The 15921-nt window shown below is 45.8% G+C and overlaps 1 protein-coding gene across 3 annotated transcripts in view; it reads left to right on the top strand.

The window, feature by feature from the left end:
- Positions 1–15921, top strand: part of mprip (myosin phosphatase Rho interacting protein) — a 35670-nt gene that overhangs the window by 7819 nt on the left and 11930 nt on the right. For all 3 annotated transcript variants that reach the window (XM_070926717.1, XM_070926718.1, XM_070926716.1), the window contains exons 4-15: positions 4102–4253; positions 4344–4428; positions 4522–4693; positions 4829–5273; positions 8804–8930; positions 9593–9697; positions 11574–11630; positions 12183–12251; positions 12350–12439; positions 13201–13310; positions 13455–14019; positions 14761–14898. In XM_070926717.1, coding sequence (XP_070782818.1) covers positions 4102–4253; positions 4344–4428; positions 4522–4693; positions 4829–5273; positions 8804–8930; positions 9593–9697; positions 11574–11630; positions 12183–12251; positions 12350–12439; positions 13201–13310; positions 13455–14019; positions 14761–14898 — 2115 coding nt within the window. The remainder of the gene's footprint in view (positions 1–4101; positions 4254–4343; positions 4429–4521; positions 4694–4828; positions 5274–8803; positions 8931–9592; positions 9698–11573; positions 11631–12182; positions 12252–12349; positions 12440–13200; positions 13311–13454; positions 14020–14760; positions 14899–15921) is intronic.

Genomic DNA, 15921 nt, shown 5'->3' with positions numbered 1-15921 from the left:
GGGGGTTATGTGTGGGTTATTGCTTGGCACTGAGCAGTGACTTTTTGGATAAATAGACCCATCAATCATTGCAAGGCTTGATTGATGGGTCTTTTTCCTAACTCTTTACTCCATTTTCTAAAAGAAATTCCATGTTCTTCTTCATATAGGACAGATAAATAATATGAGAGTTCTATCTTGGGCTCCTGATGTTATTAACTTGGAGTCCCTCAAATGGATCATACTCCAAAAACTCAAGAGTTTTTTTTTATTTATTTTTTTAAGTGTGTTCACACCAAATGCAAAGCAATTTTTTTTCTTGTGTTGTTCAAGTGTGGCCACTGGTTTGTTTTCGGAGTCCGTGTTCATTCGCCCCAAACAGCCAAACCGCCCACTGCACAGACAATGGCTGCAAGCTAGGCGAGCCACTGTTTTGTGTCTTTGTGTGTTGACAGCTCGGCCGCCGAAGAAACTTATCAGGAACTCCAGTTATTTGTGGCATTTACCTCCGGACCCTTCTCCATTTCTTCTTTTCTCCATTTCTTCTTGTCTCCATGTGCTCATGAGGTGAAAGCAGTGTCAGCTATGTTTTAGCAGTATGATATTGATCTCTTTTTGCTTTTTCTGTGTGTTTAGTCAGTCTCAGTGCCCTGTTCACACCTGGCATGCACTTCCGTCTTGGGTGATCCGATCACAAGTTCTAAGTACAGGTGTGAATGCACCCAAGATGCGTTGGGGATGCGCTGAGATTCGATCGCTCAGACCACGTTCGGAGGTGGTCCGGGCCACATATGGCCCCATTCTTTTAGCAGTGAATGTGTCCTGGGCCACATTGACGGACAGGCTACTCAGTCGAGACGCATTCTAATGCCAGGTGTGAATTGACGTACTTAGAGCTGTCCACTTGTGATCGGATCACCCAAGACGCGTTTTAATGTCAGGTGTAAATAGGGCCTAGGATCAGGGTTAGACTATTATCATATATCACTTTGATAATGACACAAGAACGTGGTTGAATCAAACTGTCGTTGTATTGATGCCCCAATCATCTGAATCCACTTTAAGAACAAGGCCCAGGGAGCAATGACATCTTCTGCTATTTTTCGCCCAGTTGACCTGCAGGGTGCTATCTGAAGCCTCTTATAGCTGAACTATTTGCACCACGAGCAGAGGGAAAGATGCTCTCCCATCTAAAGCAGAATTCCTCCTCCAATGCCCTTATTTGGTGAACTGCAGTGAGCTCGCAGGCCCGGACCACAGAGAGCAAGAGAAAGGGAGCTGCAGCCCCCTAAGAACCACAGAGGAAACGTCAGACCTGCCCCAGACCCAGACATTCCACACCCGGCCTGCCACAGCAAGCACCCAGCTGTGCTGATGCTGCCGCCGGTAATGCATCAGATAGTTGAACAGTTGGAGGAATAGTTTAGTTTAGTACATCACCATTACATGTGAGACTAATCAGATTTAAGACGAAGACTGCGAATGGAAAGATAGTGAGAGAGACCATCACAGAGAGAGAGAGAGATTTTCCCAGAAGGATGGGGATATAATGAGACCACCCTGAAAGGTTAAAAGGTCGATGACCATGAGAACATGCCGAAGGAGGGGTCAGGAGGGGACCACTTTGCTCCGGGGCTGCTTCTTTCCTACGTCGTATTTTTAGAGGATTAAAAGCAGTTCTGTCACTCAGGTTTTAGCTTCAACTGTTGTCGGTTTTCTGAAAGTACGTCCATCACGGCAGGAGCTTAGGAGACGCCTGACTGGCAACCCCTATCTTCTAAGAGTTTTGATGGAGGGTGCTGTGTCGAGGCACATGCACCATATAAAACAGCAGCCCTCCTCTCCAGAGCCCGCTGTGGCGGACTTGCCTTTTGGCTCGGCCTGTAAAAGCCTCCTGGAGGATTTATTATTATTATTTATGGAGTGGGTGTACTCCACTCAATTCTAAAGCTGGCTCTGTTGTTTTTACAGTTTTTTTTCTTTTTGGAAACTTTACCATTGGGCATGGACTCCCATTAAAAAAAAAAAAAAAAAGCATGCTTTAGTCTAAAGCATTTTACTTGTCAGTCTCCTGTGGGTTGTATTGTTTCTGTTTAGTTTGCCTCTGCATGTTTTATAGCCTCTTGTGTCGTGTCCGCCAGAGTGACAGACACGAGAAGTCCGTGAGAAAGTCGGTTTTGATCATTTTTCCATCGCAAAGCTAAAAATAGCCAGCCCCGTGGAAGGCAGAGACAATTGGAGGATATGGAATTGGACCCGTTGTGCAGAAATCAAACCCACGACAATTCATTTGCGTTTGAATGGTAGCTTTGGCAGATACGTCTCCTTTGTTTTGGTGCCAGTAGGCAGCGGGCAGTTTCCAAGCAACGAGTTGCCTTTTTTTTATGCTTTCAGGACCAGGATCAGCGTGACTTGAGAAATCCAGGCTCCACCTAACGGCAACAAATAACACAGAAAAGCGTCCCTTCACCTCTGCCTGATCTGATACACTGACTATGTGGGTGGACAGTGGGTTCAAGTTGTTGGATCAAACTAGACTCAATTCATTTCAGCCAACGCAGTTTGAATGTGTTTGTCGTAGTTCCAGGTGCCAAAAAGGGCCCTGCTCAGGGGGCACTACTTTGTGATGGCCCATGAACTATTGGGGCGGAGTTTGCGGTGACGCACTTCGCTGACAGTTGAAACACAAAACTTGCGGCTCTTGTGTACAACTTCACTTACAAAATAAGGAAGCACTGGACCACACCAGCAGTAATAATAGAACGAGGGATGGACACTTCCTGCACTGCCGGACGAATCGCTGCAGCTCTAATCACAGTTGTATATACTAATATAGTGTACTAGTGCATAAAAAAAACAAACGATCAGCATCAGGCTCCATTTCCACTTCTGCATACCGTCTGTTTATCCGTTCATTACGTCCGTTTAAACTCGAGTCGCACCACATTGCAAACAAAGTGAAACAGTGTTTCTGTCTCCTACTGTTTAGTGGTAATAGATTTCTAGAATGCAGTCTCAGCTTTTCTGCACGTGTGTTACCCTTCTCATCTTAGTCAAACATCACTGCCATACTGATGATGCCACACTGCAGGGTTGCACACAGTTACTTACTCTCAAACATGATGGTTTTCTTTCCAGTGGAGGAAAAGTCCTCCATGGCGTCTTTCGAGCTCTAAAGCGCGACGCAGTGCAGTTGCCATATTTGGCAGCCCCTGGGGTTTTTTATTTTTTTACAGGCAGATCTTAATAAAGCTGGATCTGCGTTCGGTGGCCTTAAAAGGAGCTGGAACGGGATCCAGCACCTGTTTTACATCTGTAGCAGGCACGGCCCAGCAAAGCCTGATAACAGAGCCGCAGGATTCAGAGCAGACAGAGGGGGTTGGAGAGGAAGTTTAGGGGATTTCTCCTCTCTGATGTTAACGAGACAATAAGTTATCAGGTTCAAATGACAATGTATTTATTATCCAGTCACACAAAACATACATGAAGCTTAAATCAGTGTATTTCTATTTCTTTTTTTATTTACCACCAAGATATTGAGGTTTTTCCGCCGTTCTAAGTGAATCGCTTCAGTGTCGTATCTGGTTTACAAAGCAGACCCAGCTCTGTGTTCTTCACTGATCTCACACACACACAAAGCAGCTTTAGTCTGGCATCCCATTGCTGTCATCTCCCCTTTTCACTCAGTGTGCGCTGCAAGTGAAAGTGATTTGCCTAGTTGCCATGGTGAGCTGCTTGATAACAGTGGAGGGTCCATACGGTACAGGCCCTGAAATCTACCTCCTTTTTGAAAAAGAGAGGCAGGTGAGTGACGAGGGATTGGAAGTGTGAATCCAGCTGAGCCAAGTCTCTGAAACACTGTGCAGCACTCAGGTCTCCTCTGTTTGAGTCTTGAACCACTTGAAATGTGATGCCGATGATATCAGCGTTTAGTCGGGCAGTCACCCATCCGATATGGAAACAAACCAGTGACTCAAACACTGAAACCATTTCAAATTTTTTCCACATTTGTCATTTCTTTTAAAAAATACTTTGTTGAGTTCTGTGTAAACTGCTCTATCATTTCAGTTAGCTCATATAGGCTAATACAGTGGCTAATATGTCGCTTTGTGCCCCCTCTAGCCAAGCACTCTGCCTCAGGGCACGGTTAACATGAACCTGTGCACGGACGTCATAGACGCCGAGCCCAAGACGGGCCAGAAGAACTCCCTGTGCATCATCACGCCGGAGCAAGAGTACTTCATCAGAGGGGAGAATAAAGAGATCATCAATGGGTACGTTGTCCCGATGTGTCTGCTAATGATGGGCTGGGTGGGATAGGACGAATACGCACGGGTGTCAAGAACCCTCTCGTCTGTCTGCAGGTGGAGCGAACAGCTGGTGGTGTACCCCCGAACCAACAAACAGAACCAGAAGAAGAAACGCAAGGTGGAGCCCACGACCTCCCAGGTAATCCTCCTGTGGTTCGCGTCACAGCTCGACACCACATTCTGCTCTTTCTTGTTTCGTGCTCTCTGACCGCTGTCGTGTGTTCCTGTCCAGGAGCCGGGTCCGGCCAAGGTAGCGGTGACCGGCTCCGGCATCCCCGAGGCGGAGAAGGTTCCAGACTCGAGCTCCATCATCTGGCAGGAGGAGCTGAACCAGAGAGAGGCCGAGGGGGCTGCTGTCTGGGCCGCTGCGGACCTGCCTCCAGGATCCCCGCTGCCCCGCACAGGTAAAGGAGGAATAACACCTTCGTATGAATTGGAAAAATAAATTCAAGCAAATATCACACGTAACAGAAAGTAATGTGTATCATCTTTTGTTCTGAAAGTATTAATATGTGCTGTCCTCTCATCTGCTTGTCTAGGTGACTGTATGCCCGCTGCACAGGGTTCTGACGCCGGCTCCGTGAATGGCGACGAGGTGGACCGGGGAAGCCTGGTGCTGCATGGCTCCGCGCCACAGCCCCCCAGCGACCTGCTCTCCCCGACGGGCTCGTGCTCCAGCCTGGGGGGCGTCCCGCGCTGCCTCTCCCCGGCCCCCAGCGATCCCTTCCCCTCCGGCAGCTCCCTGCTCTCCAACGGCTCCCACATCAGCGGCTCGGTGAGCTCCCTGGACTCGGACGCCAGCGGCAGCACGGTGACCAGCACAGACAGCCACCCGGCCCACCAGAGGGGCAGCCTCTCCTACGGCCACCACGACGCACCACGATCCCGCCGGCTGGAGGCCGAGGCCCGAAAGGCTGAGAAGAGGAGCCGCTTCAGGAGCCCTGACAGGCAGGAGAGGGAGGCTGTCCTCAGCCCCGAGAGGAGGTCAGTGTCTGCTCCTGCTGCCTCGCACCTCGCCTTTCTTTGTCTCAGTGGTTCCCGACTTTTTACACTAAAAGAAGCAAAGTTGGGACCTTTTGTGTTAAGACATGATGCAATTGGCAAACATCACTTTTTGAAGGCAGAAACTAGTTTTCAGACTGAACCTGCTGACGGCTGACGTTGTGTGATCATTCTCTTTATTTTAAATTTGACTGTTGTCATCCCAAAACACTAATCACAGTCAGGTTTTAGCCCATCGTGAACTGCTTAGACATCATTGTCATTTGTTCGTCTTTTCATGTGTGAAAACAATTCGAACATTTCGAATATATTGCACGACATTTTCAGTCCCCCAGTCCCCTCCCCGTCTTAATAGCAATTTAGTGTGCACTTCCATAAAGTTTGTGGGTCTCTTAAGAGATGGATTTAAAAACGGAACATATATCTAACAAATATGTATCATAACTTCAAGATATAAAAGCGGAATCCTACAATTTCCGCAGTGCAGCACCTTTCAAACCATGCTTCCAGTTAGTGTGACCGATTTCTTTCTGTTATAAAATTATAGTCTTCAAGCCCGAGGTGGGACGATAACAGCTGTTTTCACAGGCCGACTAAACTAATCTCAACGTGTAAAACCGGCCGGCCTGTTGCGTCGTCCCAGCTGATGCCTGGCTCCCCAAAACGACAGTAAATAACTGAGAACGCTTCAGCTGTACGTGCCGGTGTTGGAAAGACACACTCATTGGCGAAGATGGTTTGGGCGGTGTCGTTACGTGTAACAGTTCCTTGTCTGGGCACATTGGCGGTCCAATATATGGGACTAAATATGAGAGGAGGCTCATTTTCACTGATCCAGGGTGTTGTTTATTTTGCTGAGAGAGGCTCGAGTGAAACAAGGACACATTAACACACAGGTGAGCCTGAAGAGGGGATATTACATCGGCCTCTGATTTAACCGGATGAACCAGGTCAGTAGACTGCTTTCTTGGAATCTCAGCTACAGACACTGTGGTCTGGAAATACTTGAGCCTCTTGACTTATCCTTTTAAAGGCATGGATACACACATATACACACACATACACAGACACACAGTCCAGTGACGCACAAAGCTTTTGATGTGCACACATACACTCTCACAACTGGTTTTAATGGAAGGGAGGAGAAAAGGCTGTATTTAGTGAAATGAAGACATGCTGGGAGTTGTGATGGGCTTTGAATACCCCTCGTGTGTGTGTGTTTCTTGATAATCACCCCTCCCTGTCAGTTTCTTTTTTTTTTTTTTTTGTCTATCGGCAGTCTTACTAACTGTAAGCATAAACACACATTTTCCATTCAGTAATCCGGTGCCGTTCGAGAAGAGGTCACAGGTCTCACGCACACACACATACACACCCGAAACGGCAGCATTTCAAACAAACCGAGCGGTCGAGGTGGGGGGGGCGGGTCATCTTTTTCCTCCCACAACCAGCTTCCTGCTCTATTCAGTCCCTCCATCCATGTCGGGCGTGAAAGGAAAAGGAGCAGAGGAAAGTAGGAGGAGTGCCCGCATGCTGCCCTGTAAACACATGGAGCCAGTTTGGGGGGGGTTTAAGTGAAGCAGACTCTCCCTCTGGACGGACTAGACCCTTTCAGAAATGTGCCTCATTGCGCACATGCGATGGCAATTTACACGTCGGTCCTGTCCAAATAAGCACCAGAGTCATGTTTACATAAAAGTCCCAGCCCAGCAGCCCCCCCCATGTGGACAAACAAGATGAAAAAGAACACAACCCAGGGGACATCTCATTCCTGGTCTCTCTTTCCTCATTTCCTGTCACCTCTCTTAATGACAGCCATCTAATTAAGACATAGGAAATAGCATGTCATGTCCAGTTGCACGGGCGACATTATTTAATATCCTGCAAAATGCTTTACACACAGCGTTCTATCCTTGTGTGCTGATGACATCGAGGATTTATTTTGAGGTGGAGATGGGGAGTGAGTGTGACATTGCCTCATAGTTTGAGGGCGGGTCGTTCCAAGAAATGTCATTGTCGTTTTTTTTTCAAAATCTAGAGGACAGAATTACTGGATTTTCAAAGGCAAATAATTTCTGTTGTAATAAACACTACAGACTGGGACCAGGTTCAGTTGCTAGTGTAATAGCAACCGTACGCGTAAGTGTATTACATGTTCCATGTCTGAAAAGGGCTTAAATGTCCCTGTAGGTCAAAACCCATCCATGTCTGTGTCCCATTTGCCAAACTTTAATTAATATCTTGAACTCTGAAACGCACACACACGCACTGTAAGACGAGTTGACGACAATGAGCAAAATGGGTGGCTGGCTTATTAAAAAGTCTATGTATGATTTTGATTCAGGCGGGATACGTCTCTAAAGCTCTCTGCAGGGAGAGAGGAAAAAAGACGAATCTTAACTTTGATCCCTGATAAACTAAAAGTCACAGCAGATGAAACTCAACAACACTCTGGTGTGCCGGTGGCATGCTCCGGAAATGTCACTGGCCTTTAAAAAAAACAAACAAAAGAAACATGATGGGCAAACATGTTTGATACAAACAAGACCTGCATTGCTCAGGGACAGTTGGATCTGACCTTCTCATAGCAGGTTTGTGATAAGGCCCTGTCAAATTTATATCTATATCTATATATATATTTACTCAAGCCTGTCTGAGACGTAGCTTTAGACCAAAAAGAAAAATCACACTGTCCTCGTCCTCCTCCCCTCTCCTTCCTTCCCTTTTAAGGACTGCAGCTTTGGCCGAAGAGTCCCCAAATAAGGGCAACATTTAGGCAAAAGAGTAATATAATATTTTCCCACCGCCTCTCGCCCTCTTCCTCTCCTCTCTGTAATGCAGAAGAGTCCTCTGTCATGTAACAAAAGGCTTGTGCGGGTGCGTGTCACCATTTGAGGAAGGTTACAGGTGGACACCAGTGAGCGGCCGGTTTGTTGTTTGTTTGTTTTTTTTGGGGGGGGGGGGGGGGGGGGGGCTCTTGTCCTTTATGGATATTTCACAGGCATGTAGCCAATTTAACGGATGAAGTCGTAGCGCAAGAGCAACGTAGCATGCTGTTCAGCCCCATGTTTTAGGGCCATGACCATCCCCACTAAAATCGTGACTCATAATATCGTAAATATCTGTCAGCGCGCTTCATTTCTCCCACCTCAAATAAATGTCTTTAAATCCAGCCCACTGCATAACTAAATAATGTGATGGTAACAGAGGTAGTGTATTGGTTACATTTTGTTATTCCTTTTGTTCGCACAAAGTGAACCAAGGAAGAAAAGCGGCAGATTGCTTTAGATTCTGACGTAATCTGATTCATGTCCACCCAAATCGGGAGTGGTGGTTTCTGGATTCGCACAAAACTGTAGCAACTGTGGCGTGCAGTAACTCGTGTACAGCTTCGGTCGCACAGTAAACGGGCCAGGTCGGGGACCTTTTTCAAGAACTCTGGAACTTTACCTGCATCTCGACAGCAGGATCAGGGGCTACATTTTAACGCGTGTGTGTGGGTTGATTTGCAGTCGCTCCGGTGTTATTGAGAAGCTGGAGGCCTTGGAGCTGGAGAATCCAGAGAAAATGGAGGTGGAGGAGTCGGGGAGGAGCGGAGCCAGACAGGGACGCAGTGAGCACAGGCGTTTCCACAGAGAGGTAACACTGCTGTGTGTGTGTGTGTGTGTGTGTGTGTGTGTGTGTGTGTGTGTGTGTGTGTGTGTGTGTGTGTGTGTGCGCGATCCAACAGTGCCAACATTGTGCAGCAGTTTACAATAGATAGGGTAAGACTTGTAAACAGTGTTTTTAAACAACATCACATGGCTGTGCAGATGTGAGCTCGGCATTGGACCTACCAGCGTGGGTTTTTTTTCTTTTTCCTGTCCCAGCACCCCCCCCCGACTCTTCTGTCTTTTCCCTTCACCCTCGCCCTCTTCCCTCCATCTTTTCCCCCTCTCTCTGTCCTGTCTTTGTTTTGCTTGTAGGTCAGAGGTCAGCCGTGTGTGCTGTATTCATTTCCAGTTTCCACTCTGCGGTGGGATTCCCCCAGCGATTATGCTTCCCTTTCCCACCCCGGCCCTCTGTGCTCGGCCAGAAACCCGACTGTAGGAGTTGATATAAATGATCTGTGGTTTTTGTTTGTTTGTTCATAAGTTGACTCAAAAAGTGTCATTCTTTTGCATTTCTGTTCTTATTTTGTTTGTTTTTGGTCTATGAGAGTTAACTTGCCTTACAGAGATATAAAAAGCAATATAGAAATAATGTGTTGTATTTGTTGTATTGTGTGTGTGTGTGTGTGTGTGTGTGTGTGTGTTGTTCAGGAGCAGAGGCATGATGTGGGCCAGGGTCTGGATTTCCCCTCCACCCTGCCGCCCCTGAGGAGAGCCAAGTCCCTGGACAGAAGGACCACAGAGTCGGTCATGACGGTGAGTGTTTACCCTCTCTGGCCTCTGTGAAACTGCCTCATCGAGGTCCGGGGTTTCATCTCCACGGCGTCGCCTATGACTGTCGACTGCCTTCTAGATATATCTGAATCGCTAGATGCTAAAAGCTCGACTTTCTTAACCGAGTGACTTTGTCCATGTGCCGTTCCATGCAGGGTAGATATTGTCCAGTAGCTTTAGCTTTTGTTTCCCGGCTGCCAACAGGGGTTGATGTGAACAGTAAGAACTACACAGTGCATAAATGGGCCATTACAGGGAGCTAAAATAGGTTCGAAAGCTCTGTGGTTGTCACTACAAGCAACCCCTTTTGTTTAATATTGACACCTGAGTATGGTTACAACAAACTACTCTTGCTTTTGAGTCACTGATTCGTAATTTTGTCAATAAAATGAAAAAACTGACGGTGAATTTTCTGCCGTAATTTCTCAGCTGCAGACCTGAAACCAGAGTTGTAATCGACACATCGTTGCCGCTAGAAAACCTGCGAATGAGCCACAAGTTCACAGCTGGTACAGCTGAGGATACGGTTTGGGTTTAAATTAGTTTGAAATATTGGGGTCTCCCTCTGAAGGCCGGTGCGTTTCCGTGTGTCCCTGGTCTCCCAGACAAAGCCTCCCCTGTTCTGCTGAGCTGCAGGATCCAGGGTCAGCATCAGTGCCAGGTCTTCAGCTGTGCGAAGGGAGATCGCTGGGTTGTTGTTGTTGTTGTTGTTGTTATTGTTGGGACTTGAGAGGCTCGATTCGGTTAGGTAACAGAGTTAGGAGAATTAAAAATTGGGAAAGGTCTCCTTGGGTCGACCCCAAGAGTGCAGCAGCTTTGCTCAGGAAACTTTGTATTTTTCCTACCTCTACTGTGTACACACAGCTATGTACTGCAGTATTGTGAGTTTAAGTAGTATGCACAAAATGGCCTGTTTAATCCATCCCACTTTCAGCTCTGACCTTTGACCTCTCCATTAAGTTGAGTAAAAGATCCACTCGATGATCAAGTTTCAAATTGCGTGTGAATCTGACCATCAGTGTGTGATTTGCTGTTGTCGTTAAAATTGCCTTTTTTTTTCCCTAATGTTTTTTTTTTTTCTTGGGCTTGGTGTGGTGGTGCGTGGGTTTGGATGTTGTAGGCCAAACCTCCGTGCTGTAGGGGCCAGTGCAGCCCCCTCCTCTCCAGGTTATACTCCCCTTCCCGCTCCCCTCTGTGTGCAGATTTTGCCCGCTGCGTGTATCCATTGCACCCATTCTGTGCCGTGTGTGTTATTATGTTTCTGTCAGCCGGAGACCGTGTGTGTGTGTGTGTGTGTGTGTGTGTGTGTGTGTGCTGTCTGTGTGTGAGAGTGTATATCACAACTTATACCACTGCTTCCTGAGGCCACCGTGCACCATGTATGCGTTTCTTCCACTGTGTGGAATCACAGCAGACTACAGTAGTACTGAGCACCGGGTTCTCTGCATCCTCAGCTGGAGTCACACAGAGTTGCCCATGGCCAGTGGCCCGCATTTAGGCCATCTCACACCATCTGATTTTTAATTTGTCTGAGCCATTGGTAGGGTCAATTTCTACCCCCCAGCTGACCGAGCATGTGTGTTTTAAACGACGACAACGTGATTTTGTACTTGAACTTGACATGTTAGGAATTGTATCTGCTTTTTCTTTTGGTTGAATTTGTAGTCTGCTTTATTTTGCTCTATTTTAAGGTAAGTAAGTGGTAATCTACCGCAGCACTTTGTATTTGTATTTGACTGCTTCTGAGGTCATCTTGCATGTTGAACATTTTGACACCTTACGTTTTTTTTTCTTTTTCAATACTATTTCAGACAGATGTTTTCTCAATATTGCTTCTTTTATTGTTGTTTTTTTGCAGCCGGATTTACTGAACTTCAAGAAAGGTTGGATGGTGAAGCTGGATGAGCAAGGCCAGGTACTTAATGAACTGTTGATATGCCTTTTGTCTTGTTTTTAGAAGAAGTCGTAACAAAAAAGGGAAAATAAAAGTGCCAAATGGAGTAAAAACCATCTGTTAGAGTTCAATCAAAAGCCTACCTTCAAATCATGCAGAGGGCCCGACGCCGTGCAGTGACTAAAGATGTAACGTTGGCATTTATGCGGCGCACTTTCACACTGAGGGTTTCTTTATGAAAAAGAATGATGGAGTCATCAAAAAGCCAGTTCAAACAGCATCTGAGCTGTCCACCCTAAAGCACTCGCGAATGTCTGCAGCATTTTATGGCCTTTCACAGAGGTGTGGTCCGACTTTGATGTCACATCTTCAATGGACTTAAAAGACGAGGGTGGAGCCCGGAGGTTTTAGGATACATCTTTTTATATGATACGCAGAGAGGCGAAGCAGGTGTTATTGACTGAGCGGACGTTCAGCTCGTGACTGCTCCTTCGTTGTATCAGCAGCCGCTTTACAGAACTCTCTTTGAACCAACTTTGTCTCTCTTCCCCCCCCTCCACGTCCACGTTGTAGTGGAAGAAATACTGGTTTGTTTTGACGGATCACAGCCTGAGATACTACAAAGATTCAATTGCAGAGGAGGTGAGCTTATTCGCTCTTCGTTAATACCTAACTGCATGTTTTTTTGTACGTGGATGTATTTCATGTCCGCGCTGTGCCTCATCTCTGTGTTACCTCAGGCCTCCGATCTGGATGGTGAGATTGACCTGTCCACGTGCTGCAGTGTAACTGAGTACCAGGCTCAACGCAACTATGGTTTCCAAATACACGTAAGATAAAGGACAAATGTTTTTGACTAATGTTTTTGCTTTAAATGTTCTTTTATTCTGGCGTTTATATAGCACAGGAAGTTTGACTTCCTCCCGCATAGCCCTGAGCTTTTTAATAAAGTAAAAGCCTTTTATACACTGTACTGTGATTCAGTACAACAGTCCTGTGTCAGAGGGGCAACAGTATGATAATGTTTTAGCTGTAGTTGGGTTTGGTTCTGCACTTCAGTGTGAGGTGTCACGCTCGTGGGAATGAGGGAAACAAAATATTAGAAACCCTTTTCAGTATGCAGTCCAATGCTACGTAACCACAAACGACAGCCTCAAAATGTACCATATGGCTGTCAACACATAAACAACTCTAAATAAGGGCTGGACCCATATCTGTACATGTCATTTTATATTGGGATATTGATATATTTAGTAATATAATAATTATCTGGAAAATCTGTGAAGAAACTGTTGAAATGAAATAAAATAAGCAGATAAGAAGTCCTGCTTTTGGCTAGTACAAGGAGTTAAATACCTGACAGATAAGTCGCATTAGCATATTAATACAAACAAATGTAAATCCATCATTTCCATGAAGCAGTTCCATAATATACCCAAAAATATTAAACTGACAGCTACCACAGTATAAACGTGTGGCAAAATCTCTGATGGTCGACACAAGACATGAAAACGAATTGTTATTTATTGCAGCACTGTTGCATCACCTTACATACGGTGCACATTTCACGGTGCTTTTTTTAAATGTTTAGACCCAGGAGGGAGTGCACACTCTGTCGGCCATGACGGCAGGTATACGCAGGAACTGGATCCAGGCGGTCATGAAGAACGTCAGACCCTCCACCGCCCCCGATGTGGCAAGGTCGGTGCAACCACGTCCGCATTGCGGCGCACGTTCCGCAACCGCAATGTTAAATATTTTAGCCCTAGGATTCTTGATAGCGTCTTTTGGGACATGGACAATGAGCGCTTTGAAACTAAAACTGCCCTTTTCACTGCCTTTCAGCTCCACTGAGGATCACGGCTCCTTCTCTCCTTTGGAGGGTCTGGTCAGGCCAGACGTCACCCAGGACTCTCCCTCCTCCGAGGCCTCGTCTGCGGAGAGAGAATCCACCGCGGGTGTCCCAAAGAGCCGCGTGCGCGAACGCAGAAGAGAAGGCCGCTCCAAGACCTTCGACTGGGCAGACTTCAGGCCCATCGCTCAGGCGCTGGCTCAGCAGCGGGCACAGGAGGCTGAGAGCCTCCAGGCAGACCTGGGAGAGCTGGAGCGCAGTCGGAGGAGGGAGGAGAGGCGGAAGAGGTACGAGTCTGTGACCAGCTCATCTGCGGATACATCTGGCAACGACGGAGGGAGGACGGACTATGAGAGTGGAGGGGGAGTCGGACCAACGGATTCACCAGGTCCAACGTCTTTGGAGAGGCAGCAGAGGGTGGAGGAGGTGATTGAACAGCACTGGCAACAGGTGGAGAAGACTCCCGTGCGGGAGGAGAGGAGGGTGCCTCTGCCCACCGCAGGGCAGTCCAGAGAGACGGCAGAGCTGGAGCAGCTACTGGAGAATTACAAGCAAGGGGTATGTTTAGTCATGTGTGAAGAATAAAAAAAAGCAGCTTTCTCCCAGTCCTGTTAAGCATGATACCATATTTATCTTGTTTGTGCATGGATAAAATCTGATTAAATAATGCTGCAGCTAGTTCTTTTTTTCAGTTTGGTTTAGCTCATCAAAGATATTACATGTGTGGTATACCTTTTTATATTACTTTATCACTAATATTATAATACTCAATACGTACTTGATAATATTCAAATATAATCTTAACATTCCATTTTCCTGCTGCATAGTTGGTGGTAATAATGAGAACCCGACTGACGGAACCCTACTGCTGCGCTAAAAGCTCTGTGTTTTTTCGCTTCTTGAGCTAACGTTAACATTAGCTTCACAGACTGGCAGCATGAACAGCAAAAACACACAGCCCGTAAATAATGGTGTTTTCTTTTTTCCACAAAAAACATCCTTGGCAAAATACACAAACACCGGCATGCACAGAGGATATTGACCAGGAAACAGCCAAGACTTTCAGTTTTGTAGCTTTGCCAACTCACAGAATGAACTAATTAACAACAACTGAGTAAATTTCCCGGCTGAAGTTGTCATCTTAAACTTTTCAGTTGGTGTTTAAATGTGTCAATCATTGCCTGATTCACTCTAGCCTAAAATCCACCAGTGGCTAAACATAAACCATTTCACTTTTTTTTTTTTTTTCAAAACACAGCTTCCAGATTGTTAATAGTTCAAAACGTTCTCCTCCGGCAGATAGAGGACCTGAAGGCGCAGCTGGAGAGCTGTCACCACCAGCTCCTGGACTCAAACAAGCACAAGCAGGAGCTGGAGCTCCAGCTGAGAACGGCGCTGGAGCGGGAGCAGGACGTCCGGACAGGTTACATCTCCCCGGTGAGTTATCAGTCTCCGTGTACTCGGTGTGCAGCTGTGTCGCACCGTATGTCGCTCCGCTACGGTGGGGAAACCTGTTGTAGATTTCATGCAAATATTCTCAGCTGAGCAGTATTTTCTCCTCCATTTTGTAACATTCTTTGCATGTTGTATTTTATTGTAAGAAACATCAAACAAACTGACATCGACGCAACAAAATGGCTACAGATATGTGCCTTTGCATGAGTTCATTGCATGTAAAAAAATAAATTTAAAAAAACCCATTGAGATCGTATTACTACATTGGCTTCTACTAGTTAATCTCCTATCTCTGTTTTATAGGCCTGAACTGTATCTGAACTCATGCTCGCAGTTCCTTCAGTATTGCGTTGATTTGGAAGGAACTCAAGTTTTCTTGTTGTTGATGTGACTTTCTGAGGATTATTTCACTCTAAATGAAAACCAAGCAATATGTTTCGCAATATTTCAATTTTTTTATTTATTTTTTTATTTCTGGTGTGGATGGAAACACTTATTGTCATCTCCTAAGTTATACAACCTGCCCCCCCCCCCCACCTCTTGCATACAGTTCAAAATATAACTTCTTTTTTTTTTTTTTTTTTTACAGTTGTAATTTTCCACTGAAATGTTTTCCTGTTTTTGTTCTTACATTTATTTCTTTTTAGATTAATGTTTGATGAGATCAATTTCATATACATATATTTAATTATAACTTGATTCTTAATGGTACCTAACTTGATCTAGTTGATAACTTTTTTTTTATTTTTTTTTTTATATGAATTTAGAGTGATATTATCCTCCATGGTCACTGGCCCAATAGCTCTACTTGCTGAAATGTTTGGCTCAACATGTATGAAGAATAACCCCTTGGCTTGTTTTCTTATTGTTTGCATGGACGTCAGATTCTCATCTTCTATTAACTGCTATACAGACCATCCATTTGTAATTCTGTTAACAAATATTGTATATAGCTATGAAATGGCATAAATGTGTGACGTTGGATGAATTGGATGAATGCGCTTG

This window comes from Enoplosus armatus, chromosome 20 (assembly GCF_043641665.1).
Source record: "Enoplosus armatus isolate fEnoArm2 chromosome 20, fEnoArm2.hap1, whole genome shotgun sequence".
NCBI classification, from domain to species: Eukaryota; Metazoa; Chordata; class Actinopteri; order Centrarchiformes; family Enoplosidae; genus Enoplosus; species Enoplosus armatus.
The sequence above is the reverse complement of the archived record's forward strand: the minus strand, read 5'-3'. Positions and strand labels throughout refer to the sequence as shown.